We start from the raw sequence: 12,978 nt of genomic DNA, 5'->3' as shown, positions 1-12,978 counted from the left end.
ATTTTAGAAATTTCTGAGGTTGCCACCGAGAAGAGCAAATGAGAGTGACCACTCTAATATGTGTGTGGGCGGCGCGGGGGGGACAGGGAACCTCCTTTATGCATTGCTACACTTTGGGTCACACACCGGGTCACATGGTCTGTCGAGATGGTCTCCCTCATTAGAGATGGCTTTCTAGCTTACAGACGGAATGAAATGAGGACGTATGATAGAATACTTTGTACAACATGAGACATATTTCCAACTTTCCAATGGTCTTAATCCATTGTCACATTTGAGCTGAAAAAAAGTCATTGACACACATTCCAGAATGTGAACCAGAATCCCATGTGAGTGAATTTTTGCTGACCGTGTACATTTTGGGGGGAGATGTCCCATCTTCCTAGGTGGGCATCTATCTCACTGTGGTCTTCCTGTACTCATTTCCCCGGTCCCCTCTCCTCACGTGTGGCCTGCGCCTGACCCAGGCTATTTATGGCTACCTTAGAGCTCACAGGATAAAGGGCCAGAAATAGAGAGACAGGGCCAGCAGGGTTGAGAGCACCAGGGTCATGCATGGGATCTCCAGGGTTACGGAGAATAAAGGTCGAGGAGCTGGCCAGCAGGCAGTCACAGGAAATGGGAGGAAGCAGGTTGGGAGGACCGTGGAAGCTGCACGTCAAGGCATACAGACCAGAGGCTCAGGTTCCTGCCAGAGGTTGTCCCCTAGGAAAACAGTGTTGGACTTCTTGTTTTTTGTGTTAATCCGGGTTCTGTGGCAAGAGAAAAGGTCCCGAATGACTTGCAATACAAGGAGGATGAGTGGGGAAGGCAGGCAGGAGGAAGGGTAGCGTGGGAATATCGCTCTACTCCTAAATCTTTATTGTGAAATTTGTTCATTTTATACAAATGCAATATAAAAAATAACATCAAAATAAATGTTTAAAAATTAAAACAAGGAAAGACCTTACTGAACTAGTCAATTATAAATTCATTCTCTCATGCGAATCATCCTTTTTTGGATTTCAGTTGAATCTTGATGACTCTGGAGCTTGGTAAACGTTACTGGTTTCGTGCCTTTTGGGGATACATTTTAGCAGGATTAACATTTTAAGCAGTTAAGATCGGTACTTGGAGTGCGCAAGTCTGAGTCCTGGGTGCCAGGGCGTTCCTGCCACCCACAGAGCAGACCCTTCCAGGCACCTGGCCAGCAGCTGGCCAGTGGACCAGGGAACCCAACATCTCTCCCTCACTTGCTCTGTCTTGTGTGTTTCTCTGCCTTTCAAAATAGAATCAAAGTTTAAAAAAAAAAAAAAACTAATCCCAAAAAGATACTTTTTAGAAGATAAACACTTGAGTATTAATCCTACAAACCAGAATAATATATAGATTTTATTTTTTCATGTATTTATCGACAGAAGTAGAGATGCATTGCTTTATCCACAGCTCACCCCTCAGACCTCAGACAGACAGAACTGGGCAGGGCCGAGCCAGGAGCCTGGGACTCATCGCAGGTCTCCCACGTGGTGGCTGGGACGCAACCGCGGGGTGCATCACCTTGGCCCCCTGCTCCTAGTCCTCCTCCTCTTGAAGAGGATTTGGCTTTCTCTTCAGCTTTTGAAAACTGTAACTTTCACTGTGATTTCCATTATGACTCATTCTAATGGATTGAATAAACTCACACTTAATTCTGAAACCTTTACCATTAAGTTTTTATGGAATAAAATACCCAGCTGTAAGTTTTATTCTAATATTCCTGAACTGGGCAATCAAGTCCATATACCGAACTCTAAGCATGGGGCTGAGGAGCTAATGGTCAGGCCTCAGAAGGCCAGCCCTTTTCATTCTGTTCGCTTTCATGCAAAAACTGCCTAATTAGACAACTCCGCTGAATGAAATAGCTAATTGGTGGGATGAAATCAGTATTGTTCCGTGCTAAATGGCTGAAAAGGTTGTTCAAGGAGACTTGTAACTATTTACCTGGTGGCAAAATCAAGGTTAAAGAACAAGCACAGTCCTCTGCTCAGAAATACAGATAATCTGGCGGATGTTGGGTTTTGTAAACACAGTTTTTGGTCTCTTGAGTTCTAGGCATGATTCACAACGGGCCCAAGCATTGTGATTAATTTAGACTCTTGTCTTTCCCAGGTGGATCTTCTTGTCCCTACCAAGGTGACTGGCATTATTACACAAGGGGCTAAGGATTTTGGCCACGTACAATTTGTGGGTTCCTACAAGCTAGCTTACAGCAACGACGGCGAGCACTGGACCGTGTACCAGGATGAGAAGCAAAGAAGGGACAAGGTAAGCTATTCCTGTGCGCCGCGGTGTTCAGAAGAACGGAACCAAATTCCATTCAAGTCAGAACAATCTGCTTGTCAATCTTGCTGCACATACTGAACGCATACGTAAAATGAGAGACCTAAGGGGTAAAACGCTGCTAGGAGATTTTTCTTTCCTGCAAAATCTTAAGAATTGTGTGGTACCCATATTTATATTATTTTTCTAAAAGTTCTGCACCGATCCTGTGATAACAGCTAGTCTGGGTTTCCATGGAAGCCATTTTGACATCTCCGAATGCATCCATTTAACATCTCAAGACACACACGTTTCCGACCGTAACCTCCTGGAAGGCATTACAGTGTCATAGTTGAACGGGGAGCACTTAATGCTGTCCTAGACAAACATGAAACAGTGTCTTGCTTGATGATCCAAGACAAATTAAAAAATATTGAGTATTTTGTAAAACTGCCTTCAGATTAATTTTCTGAGATATTGACAAATGTCTGGTATAATTTATCAAAAATAGCTATTTCAGCTCATCTCTTTTCTGTTTTACGGTAGACAATCTAATGTATAGATTGTTTCCTAATAGAAGTTTCTTAAACTTCAGATACAACCATGAAATTAATTTCCAGACAGGTATTTTCTGTTGTAGTAGGGTAATATTTCCTGAAATATGTATTTGCGAAGTGCAATCCTATACTGGTTGTTTTAGAAAAGAACTACAGAGGATTAGTATGATTAAGCCACTGAAGTATTGAAGTACCTCTTTGTCTCTCGTTAAGTAAAATGTGAGATTGAATGATGTTTGTGAAATTAAACTTCTTAACTGATTAGAGACCTTGTATTTTGATGCATCCAATTTTCTCCTTCAGAAACATTAGTTTTGTCTGAAGTTGCTTGGCAGTAATTGTTCAGATTTTTTATCCTTACTGATTTCCTATCTACCTGAACTGTAAGTGTGAGAGGAATGTGGAAATCTTCACCTGTGATTATAGATGGTTTCTCCTTGCTGTTTTACCACTATGTGTTTCGTATATTTTGAAGCTCTCAAAAATGTGCATAAGCAACTAGTGTCTTAATGTATTTTTGATCAAGTAATGCATCGCTAGAAAATGAATTTCTGCATTCCTGGTAAGATTTTTTTGCTCTAGAATCTACCTCAACAAAGGTGCTTCAGCTTTCTCCTCATTAACAGTCCCTTGGAATATGAGTTTTTCCATGCATTTACTTTTCTTTCTAAGATGTATTTAAGATGCATTCCTTCGATGTCGTGTACAGTCTGCTTTTTCACTGGGATGCCCAAGCTGTCTCAGATGTGAGCGCTGACGTACCTGCCATTAGCTGGCTCTGCTGCCTCCTGTGTGTCACGTCTGTTTATCCTGGATCCTGCTTTCCTCTGGGCTGAGCCCTCGATGAGCACATTCGGTCACTTTGGTTGCTTGATTAGCAACCACACATTGTGAGGCGAACGTGAGAACCACTACACTACGGAAACGAGCTAGCAACCACACATTAACTCAGTGATCGTGCTAAGATTTGCGGTACACGCTTTAAACTTAGGAAATCTCCCTTCAGATAAATGTGGAGCCCCAGCAAGCTGCCTCTGTAAGCACAGGTTATAAGAAACGGTGGGTATGAAGGCAGGTACCTAGAAGCCATACCTAGTCAACATGTGACTTGGACTTTCCCCGCATAGATGTATCTGTGAAGGATGAGACAGACTCCCACCGCAGGAGTGAGAAAACGGCGAGACAGAGCTGATGTTGCTGACTGAAAAGGAAGGCACAAGCACGGGGAGACAGGCTCATCTATTGAAAAATTAAATCATTTTGATATTACGAACATCCTCAACTCTGCAGATTTAACAGGCAGTCATAAAATTAAGTGTAGTCAGTTTACTGATCATGCCGTAGATCGTGTAGTACAACCAAGATCTAGGATACAGCTGCTCTTCCCAGTTAGAGGAGACACGTAAGTGCACTGAAGAACAAAATGCAGCAATTACTATTATAATAATTCTTCTGTACTTTGGAGAAGAAAATGCCACAGGGCACTGCCCCTCTCCATTGCTGCCGTCAAGGGAATTTAACCAAATCAAGGGAGAAGCGCGTTGCCTAAGTTCTTGAAGCCCCTGGAAATACAGGCACTATAGGAAGATATATGCTTTGATACATAAAAAGTACTTAGGGCGCTCTGTTGCTATTACTTATTACTGCTAGATCCTCCACCTGTAATTTCACTTAACTTTAATAGATGTGCTCTAGTTTTTAGCAGGAGCCAGCACAACTTAGCAATGACCTATTCTGAATGTGAATGAGACATTTGCTACTGACTCCTGACATGGTTACTGTCTCGTTGGCCATGGTTACCTTCCATGGAAAGAAAAAAGGCTTCAATATTTGAAAGAGAAAACCCAACTACTAGCTTTAACCAAATAAATACAATAATTGATTGTTTCGTGACAAAACAAGGTCCTGTGAAGTGTCTTAGGGACCCACATTTCAAATGGAAATCTTTATAAGCAAAGATTTCTAATTCATTTTTAAGCCTTCTGTTTCTATTGGATGTGTGATCTAATAGATTTAGGGGGGGAAGGTTATGATTCTGAAGTCTGTTATACCACTAGACACAAGATGACTTCAGAAAAACATTCTTGAAATAACTCCAGTATTCCAGGATTTCTACAAATTGTAGGAATGAGACTGAAAACGTATGAACATCCTCTCTGTTCTTCAGCTGTCAGAATGAACTGTCTCAGCAGAGAAGGACGCACGCAAAAGCATCTTGAGTCCTGTGAGTTTATGTATACAGACACCAGGACTCAGTGAAGAACACACACAGGTGCCGTCAGCTCTCCCGAGATGCCAGTCTCCACCCACCCTTTCTCAGCATTCAAGGAGTGTAGATTCCTTCGGTAACTTGGCTGGTCTAGCACCATTCTGCAGCCAGTCCCCTGTGCTGGACCCAACCAGTGAGTCTCCCAGCAGAGGCTTTGCATTCTTTCTATTTTTCTTTTTATGTTTTTTTTCTAGTCATTTCCTATATATTAATGCTTAACTTTTACATTTCTCTATAAATGCTTTGGGAAAATTTTTATTTGAAAGTCCGTTATTTCTTCACTGTTAGGAAAGTGACATTTGTTTTATATTCTTAGTACATTTAGCAGGAAAACTGCAAAACTTACAGGCCAGGTTCAGTATTTAACTTTGCAAGTTATAAGCCAAAGTAAAACAAGAGTAAATCCCAGAAAGAGTGTTTCTGTGGAAAATCTAGAGATGAAAATGGGCCCCAATGCCATGGTATTTGAATAAAGCTGAGTTTGTACCATGGGACTTTTCTTCCTGGAGAAACAGAGAAATAATTTTCAATTTCATCACCCTCCCTGAATTGAACAAGTGGGTTTTTCTCTTAAAGAATAAATTACAAACATTGAAATATTTTTATGAAAGAAAAAGCCAGTACCCTGTTTCTGATTAGACTTTGCTGGTCCTTAAATATGAAAGATGTTTCTGCACTGAGAGCTATACCCCACTGTTCCCTGAACTCCGGCCTGGAGCTCTGGGAGGCTGTGGGATGCTGTGCTCGTGGGAGGCGGGCACAGACCGGCTTCTGCACCCTCCCCTCACCATACTTGGTAGAAGAGTTAGGACTGGGTGTTTACAGAGATCCTCCCCCCCAGCTACGTGAATAATACACTGTCAACACCAGAATTGAAATTCTGCTTCAGAAGTGCTTTGTTCTTAATTTATTAAAGTGGAAAGACAGAGTTCTTCCACCCACTGGTTTACTCCTAAAAAGGCTGTAGTAGCCACACTGGGCCAGCCTGAAGTCGGAGCCAGGAACTTCACTGGTTCTCCCAGATGGGCCACAGGGACTCCAGCACTTTGGCCATTTTCTGCTACCTTCCCTGCACGTTCTCAGGAAGCAAAGTCAGAAGCGGAGCAGGGGAGCCTTGAAAAAGCACCTGATATGGGGTGCCAGCATCACTGGCTCCCAAAAGTAATCTTTTGAAATTGAGATTTGTACTTAGAAGTCAGTAAGAACCTGCGTCTCCAAAAGGCAGTTCATATCTTAATGGACATGCCGGTTTCCTCAGAGCAGAGAGGAGACACGTACTAGCTCCTAACACATTTTAAATTGAAATAAGAGGCACCAGTAATTAGCAAGGCGGCCTTGGCTGATGAGGGAGAGTGAATCTCAGAAGTGACACAGATTGTCATTCCATCATGGAAATGACAGGAGAAAGCGCAATGGTACCGGTTCCAGATGTGGTGTGGAAAATAAGTCTGAAAACAAATCAATGGTCAGAAACTCTCAGTCTATGTAGAATTGTCGAATTCAGGAGAGATGGGAAAAGCATCATTGGGCTGAGCTTATTCCCGAGTCCAAGCAGACCGGCCCTGCTGCAGCGCTGGGCCTCACGGTGCTAGAAAGGTGACGGATTCGTAACGGACTGGAAAAGAATCCTAGCGCACCCCACCTCTTCCCCTTCTCAAAGGTCAGCGGGAAATGCAGTGTCCTCACCGTGCCTGACAAAGCCACCAGAATCCGGTGGGGCATAGCAGCGCCAGAGCGGTGACACATGCCACACTGCACCCTGTCTTGCCCGGTGTCAGAGGAGGCTTGAGGAGCTGGAACTCAGCTTGGAGGTTGAAAGCCCAGACAGTCTAGATCATGGGTGAGAGTTAAGAAGTAAGGCTGGCCGATTGCCAAGGCCCTGCTCTTCTTTGGCAAGAAGAATCAGCATGAGGAACTTCACACCTAAAGGATCCCTTAGGGCGTAAACAGCAGGCCAGCCCTTTAAATAATTCATGAAAGACTGAATTGAAAGGTAACATTTTTGAAATGCATGCATAGTTGTATTTTTTTCCTATAATACACATCTTCCATAAATGTTTAGAAGCCCTCACCCCGACCCCGTAAAATGGGTTTCTCGGTGGATACTGAGCAGGGAATCCCAGCCAAGGCACCAGGGCACGCGTTCCGGAGCAGCAGGACCAGGGACACGTAGCTCAAGGGATGACAGGGCCTTCCCTGTTTGTCCCCTCTGCTCTGTTTGCACAGAAGGCAAAGAAACAAACTGCTTCATTGAAACTAATTTCCAGAAACTTTACTTTCCAAAACACCGAGCTTCAGTCATAGCAGGTGAACTGTGTTCCACATGATGGAGAGCCAGGTACTTTTGCTTACTTAAGGTGTTCAGTGACTTAATTGAAAATAAAGTTAAGGAGCTAATGAAATACTGCAGCACTGTCTCAAAGCGAGGCCCACGCTATTTAAACAGACGCCATCTGGTAAGGAAAGGCCCGGGTCTGGGACACTTAGCTGCCTTTCTCCTTGCAGTAATTCAACATGATGGGGCCCGAGTGGGATTCTCTGGGTTCGCAGAATACAGAGTTGTCTGCATTCGCACGGCGCTAGGTGTTGGCGTGTTGTCAGAGCTCACACACCTGCCTGAGAATGTGTCCGTTTTGCCTGGCTACAGAGGTCAGCGTTGAGCACGCTTTAAATTTTCTAAATTAAGTAGCCCTACCCAGAAGAGGACAGAAGGTGATGGAGCTAATTTCATTACTCCCCTACCACCACCACCACCCCCTAACTTTGTTCCTTTGAAAATCTGAGAGTGCTCCCATTCTGCCAGCAACAGCCAGAGCCCCACACCAGAAACTCTAGCCGGGTCTGTCCCTTGGTCGCCAGGGATGGGGGTACATAAGCTGTCCTCTCCTGGCCTCCCGGGCTGTGCGTCTGTCGGAGATGGATGTGAACTAGAGTAGGCCAACTCTACCTTTAGTAACTCCAGTATGGGACGCAGGTGGCTCCAGCAGCTCAACAGTGCCAAATGTCTACCCGCTGTGGTCCTCTGTTTTGAACAACAAATCTGTGTGTTTATCAAGACCGAAAGCTAACAGTAAGCAGGGACTGCAGAGTGAAAACAATTGATGGAGCCCAACCCTTTCCATCTTTTCCTTAGTCCATTCCAACTGCAAAGCAAAGCACCATCATCTGAGCTGTTGCCAACCAACAGGAACTTCCATTTCCGAGCCTAGAGCAGGCCAAGACAGAGGTGCAAGCACAAGGTACAAGTCTGGTGTACTCAGTGCTTCTTCACAGCGCCCTCGTGTGGTTGAGGAGGAGCAGGCACACTCAGACTCCCCTAAAGGTCAGATTCCATTTGTAAGGACTCTCCCCTCCCTAGCTGAGTTACCGTCTAATTGCTTTACAGTGGCGATAGGGTGCCAACACGTGCATTTTGGAGGGACAGACTATTGCACTATATTCTTACGTACTGACTGCCAAGTTCAAGATAATCCCAAAACTCCTTATGTAACTTCTGTAATCGCCACCCTGTCACTCCCCAGCCTCCCAACCCCGCCACCAAAAGAACAGAATGCCTATTAAAGTTTGCTAAGGCCTCTAACCAGAGGGGCGGGCACATCTTGCCCACTGAATAAGGAAAGGGCCACCCAGACCAACACATGCGTACTTGAAGCGTACTGTCACCGCAGATCAGCATCACAACAGTTGCTAAGACAGAGAGGACATAACGGGGACTCACTTGTCAGAATTAGTTGTGAAGTGGGGCTTGAAGTTAGGCAAAAACTGTGGACATAAACCCAGAGGCAAAGGGACAGGACGGGGTTCACCTACAAAGGGAATAGCATGAGGACACGAAAGGTCCTACCCACCCAGAGACCCTGTCTTCCTGAGCCTGGACTTCAGACGGATTTAGGAGAGCAAGGACAGAGATGGCTGGAAGAGAGAGCTCATGAGACAGAGAGCAGCAAGGACAGGGAGCACAGCTTTTATAATGACAGATGCAGGATGGAGCACCCAGCCAAACGCGGGAAGTACAAACCAGCCTAGCACCCCAGGAACCATCAGAAACCATGAGTGTCCTAAGGAGCTCGTCCATGTCAAACAGTCCAGTGTATCTGGAAGTACAAGTACCTAATAATAAACACCACAAGTAATGACAAGTTTACAGGTATTTGTTGGCCAGTAAAGCACTGAATTTTCTTGGTGGCATTGGACCTTTTAACCTTCGTTTCAAAAACCAGTAAGCCGGGGACTGGCGTTGTGGCCCGGCAGGTTAAGTTGCCACCTGTGACAAGACATCCCTCAAGAGCACCAGTCGAGTCCCACGTGGCCACCTCGCGTTCAGCTAGCTACCTACTAATGCCAGGACTTGGAGCCCTGCCACCCACTTAGGAGACCGGCATGGAGCACCAGGAGCTCCGGGCCCCCGACTTGGGCCTGACATACAGCTGGGGAGTGAGCCAGCGCACTGAAGACTAATCTTCCTCCCTCCCTGTCCTTCGTTTCAAATAAATAAGTCTTAAAATGCATTCACAGCAGCTCTCAGACAGCACAGCATCAGGTAGCAGAAACAAACGCACACCAGACAGAATCCATTAAGCTTCCCAGTTTGGAGCTAGGCGTGGGCAGGGGGTGGGAGAGCTGCACTGTAGGACTCTTGTCATCCCTGCACAGATGCCAGAGTAACAATGCCAGGGAGGGAAGGCATGCCGGTCTCAACCTTGCCAGAATCCGGGGCTTCCTTAGTCTGCAAGGAATCTGATAAACTACCTTATAATTTGAAATATTACAATTTTACAGTGAACAGATGTTTCTGCAAGAATTAAAGGAGTGTGTGAAAGACCTGAGAAATGTTAGGAGCATGTTCCTTGGGAAACACTGCCTCGTGAGTGCGTTTAGACAGCACTCTTCCTGTATCCCTCCTGCTCACACGCCAAGAGCTTGACTCTCCTGCTTGTTAACTTCCTCAATCCTTCATTACTCACCGGAAATCAATAAAAGTGTCCGCATCAAAAGTTCTCAGTTAGCTTATGTTTGATTTAAATATTAGCAGACAGAATTACATGATGACAACCTTTTGCAGTGAGGAGAAACTGCTGCTCGCGGGTGAAGCCGTCTGGGAGTATTCACCCAAGGTGCCCTCTCTGCATTGATTAGCAATGAAAACATCAAAGTCGATTATACATCATTAGACTGGTAAAGTTTATCAAAATTGGATGAATTGCTTAAACACTAATGTTTAATAATGTCATTCATTAAAAAAATAAAAGCGTTGGTAAACCCGATGGAAGCACAGCCTGAAGGGAAGTCCTGTTTGATTTCCAGCTCACAGTGTTCCTAGTCAGAACACAAGCGCCCGATGGGTCTGCATTGGAGAGTAGCCACATCACCGCCACGTCACCGTCGTGGCTGCCGGCATCATGCCCCAGCTAGCAAGTAGCACAAAAGCAGTGATGTGGACCTATCTCAATTCAGACCAGCTAATACTGTGACCGGTTAGTGTGGCACATTTTGAGGAAGAACCAAGATGGTATAGAAGCCATGTTTCCTTCCACTGCACACCACCATCCTCTGCAATATGAACCATTTAGTCTGTCCTGGTACCCTTCCAAAATGACTGCCTTAATGCACGTGAAGACACGGGCCTGATGAGCAGGTCATCGTCAAAGAAAAAACAAAAAAGGTGAATCCTGGATTACAGCTGCCTGTGCCAAGGCCATTCTTTCCAGTGTCAGTGTTTCTGAAGCTACACACAAAAGATCAAAGGGGAGAAATTATTTCCTGCAGTCCAGTAAGACAAACTAAATTTTGTCTAGATAAACGAAATGCTGAATAGTTAGTAAGAACTAGAGGAAGGCACTTTGCATAAGTGACTTAAAACTAACTCTGCTTTCACATATCAGAATCGCGCTTCTGAGTCTGCTTCCTTTTGCTATCATCTCTGTATCTGTAACAGCAAACTTGACCCTTCCACTCTGAGATTAATAATCAACTCCTTGATTAATCATCTCCTTGACGTAGTCTTCAAAAGTGAGCCTGTGTTTCAGATAAAGCTGGGTAGCTGCCTGACCAGTGTGGGCCCAGGATTCCCTACGCCCTTCATGTAGGTTGGCATGACTTGGCAATTGCAAACACAGCACAACTGGTTAGAGCAGAATTTCAGATCAACAAATACTGTGGGGAGACTTCAACACTATGGTGAAAAATTTAAAAAAAAAAAGCCTTGGAAAATGTGCATTAAGAGCCCTTGTTTAGGATAAACATTGCACCTTGCAACCTTCTCTTTGTTACAGACCTTCCTGGCAGGGATCAGGTGATCAACTGAGATTTCTAAGCAGAGCAGGTCAGGAGACACACAACATCAGGCACGTACACATACCTTATGCCCCCATTTGGCTTCTGCTTCCAGATCCCACTGTGCCAGCTCGCCCTCCAGCTGCTAATGGTCCTCTCTCCCACCTCCTGACTCCCCTTCCTCCCTGAGACTCTGAGTGCCCCAGTCACCTCCCTGCCCATACAGAACAGCTCCACATTCAGTCATTTCTGACCAGGATATGATGAAACTCTTCAAAGAGATTTGCGGTGAGAAAAGGTTCATCATGCAGAGGGAGAATGACCAAAGACACCCATTTCTCTGCAGCTGCAGCATTCATAGATATCCGTGAAGGGCAGGGCCAAGGGACAAACCGTGCAGATGAAATGGAGAATACCTCGTGTGATTGAGTTGGAGAATCAGAGATGAGAGAGAGCTGGGCGGCTCTGTCCTGTGATACAAAGGCATTTCTATCTTGTGAACTTGGACTAGAAAGGGAAAAAAGATGGTCTGCTATTCTGACTGGTGCTGGTGTATCTCCTGGCAGGCAATACCTTTGAAAAGTAAGTGTGCCTTTTTTTTTTTTGGAGGGCAGGATGTTTCTTATGGCAGTCAAAAATCTTAAGTACTCAGAGGCAGACAGCTCATATATAGGTGCCATTTCGGATTGCATATTTTATGTTTCATAAATCTTTATAGGCAATCATCGTACGTGACGTATTTCCTGGAATATTCTTGTTACTTAGGGAGACTTTAGCCATAAAGGAAGTTAAATACGGTGACGTGTCCTGCCTCCGGACTTTGACTATTCTAAATGCTAGCACTTTTAGGAAAAAACAGACATCTATCAACACAGGAGCCTTTCCTTTCGAGGGGTAGGAGAGAGTGGGGATCTTTTTCCCCATGGTCAATACAGAGTAACAAAAGGTACTGCGAACTTTTAGTGAGGCTTTTGTGATCCTTCCTACAAATGCCCATTCCACGCCCCCTGCCCATTTGAAGCCAGAGTTAGCCAAGGAAGCAGTCAGCCAAGGGATTGAGATGGTTCTTCCGCCCCTCGTCCCTTTTACCTCTTGTCAATTTACATTTCCGCAGTTCTTTACTCAGCCTGTCATTGTCACTGAGAACTAAGGCATCATTGCAGTTACCTCTTCCAGCTTGCCAGGAACAGAGCTGGTATTCCTGCGGGCAGCCAGGCCCCTTCATCTCCCACTCTGCATGGTACCTCCCTGGGAAGGGGAGCGAGTGTGATACTGCACGGCAGGCGTACCGTGTGTAACGTTCAAATAGGGGGACTGTCATCGCCACATCCTTAAACAACTTTTACAAGCTTTGATTTACATTGTCATAGCATGTGTCACTGGGGGTCCAGAGCAATAGGTAAGAGTATTACTCAAAGCAGGACCCTCAAAGATGTCTCGCCACCCCATGTTCATAGACTTGAGAGGGAGGTCAGATCATGAGTATGAAAATACCATTACACCAAAGGCAAGCATGTTGGTGTGCCAGGCCTCAACCCCCTGGGAATGCAGTATACATTAACTTAGGTTATAGTTACTGGATGACTGTAAGAGCCTCGCACT

General features: G+C 45.1%; 1 protein-coding gene across 2 annotated transcripts in view; it reads left to right on the top strand.

The window, feature by feature from the left end:
- The window catches only part of EDIL3 (EGF like repeats and discoidin domains 3), a 260,571-nt gene that overhangs the window by 235,894 nt on the left and 11,699 nt on the right, over nt 1-12,978 (top strand). For both annotated transcript variants that reach the window (XM_040986004.1, XM_040986005.1), the window contains one exon: nt 2,128-2,283. In XM_040986004.1, the coding sequence (XP_040841938.1) occupies nt 2,128-2,283 (156 nt within the window). The remainder of the gene's footprint in view (nt 1-2,127; nt 2,284-12,978) is intronic.

This window comes from Ochotona curzoniae, unplaced genomic scaffold (genome assembly GCF_017591425.1).
Source record: "Ochotona curzoniae isolate NIBS_2020 unplaced genomic scaffold, NIBS_Ocur_1.0 contig_4501, whole genome shotgun sequence".
NCBI classification, from domain to species: domain Eukaryota; kingdom Metazoa; phylum Chordata; class Mammalia; order Lagomorpha; family Ochotonidae; genus Ochotona; species Ochotona curzoniae.
This window is presented reverse-complemented; position numbering and strand designations above follow the sequence as displayed.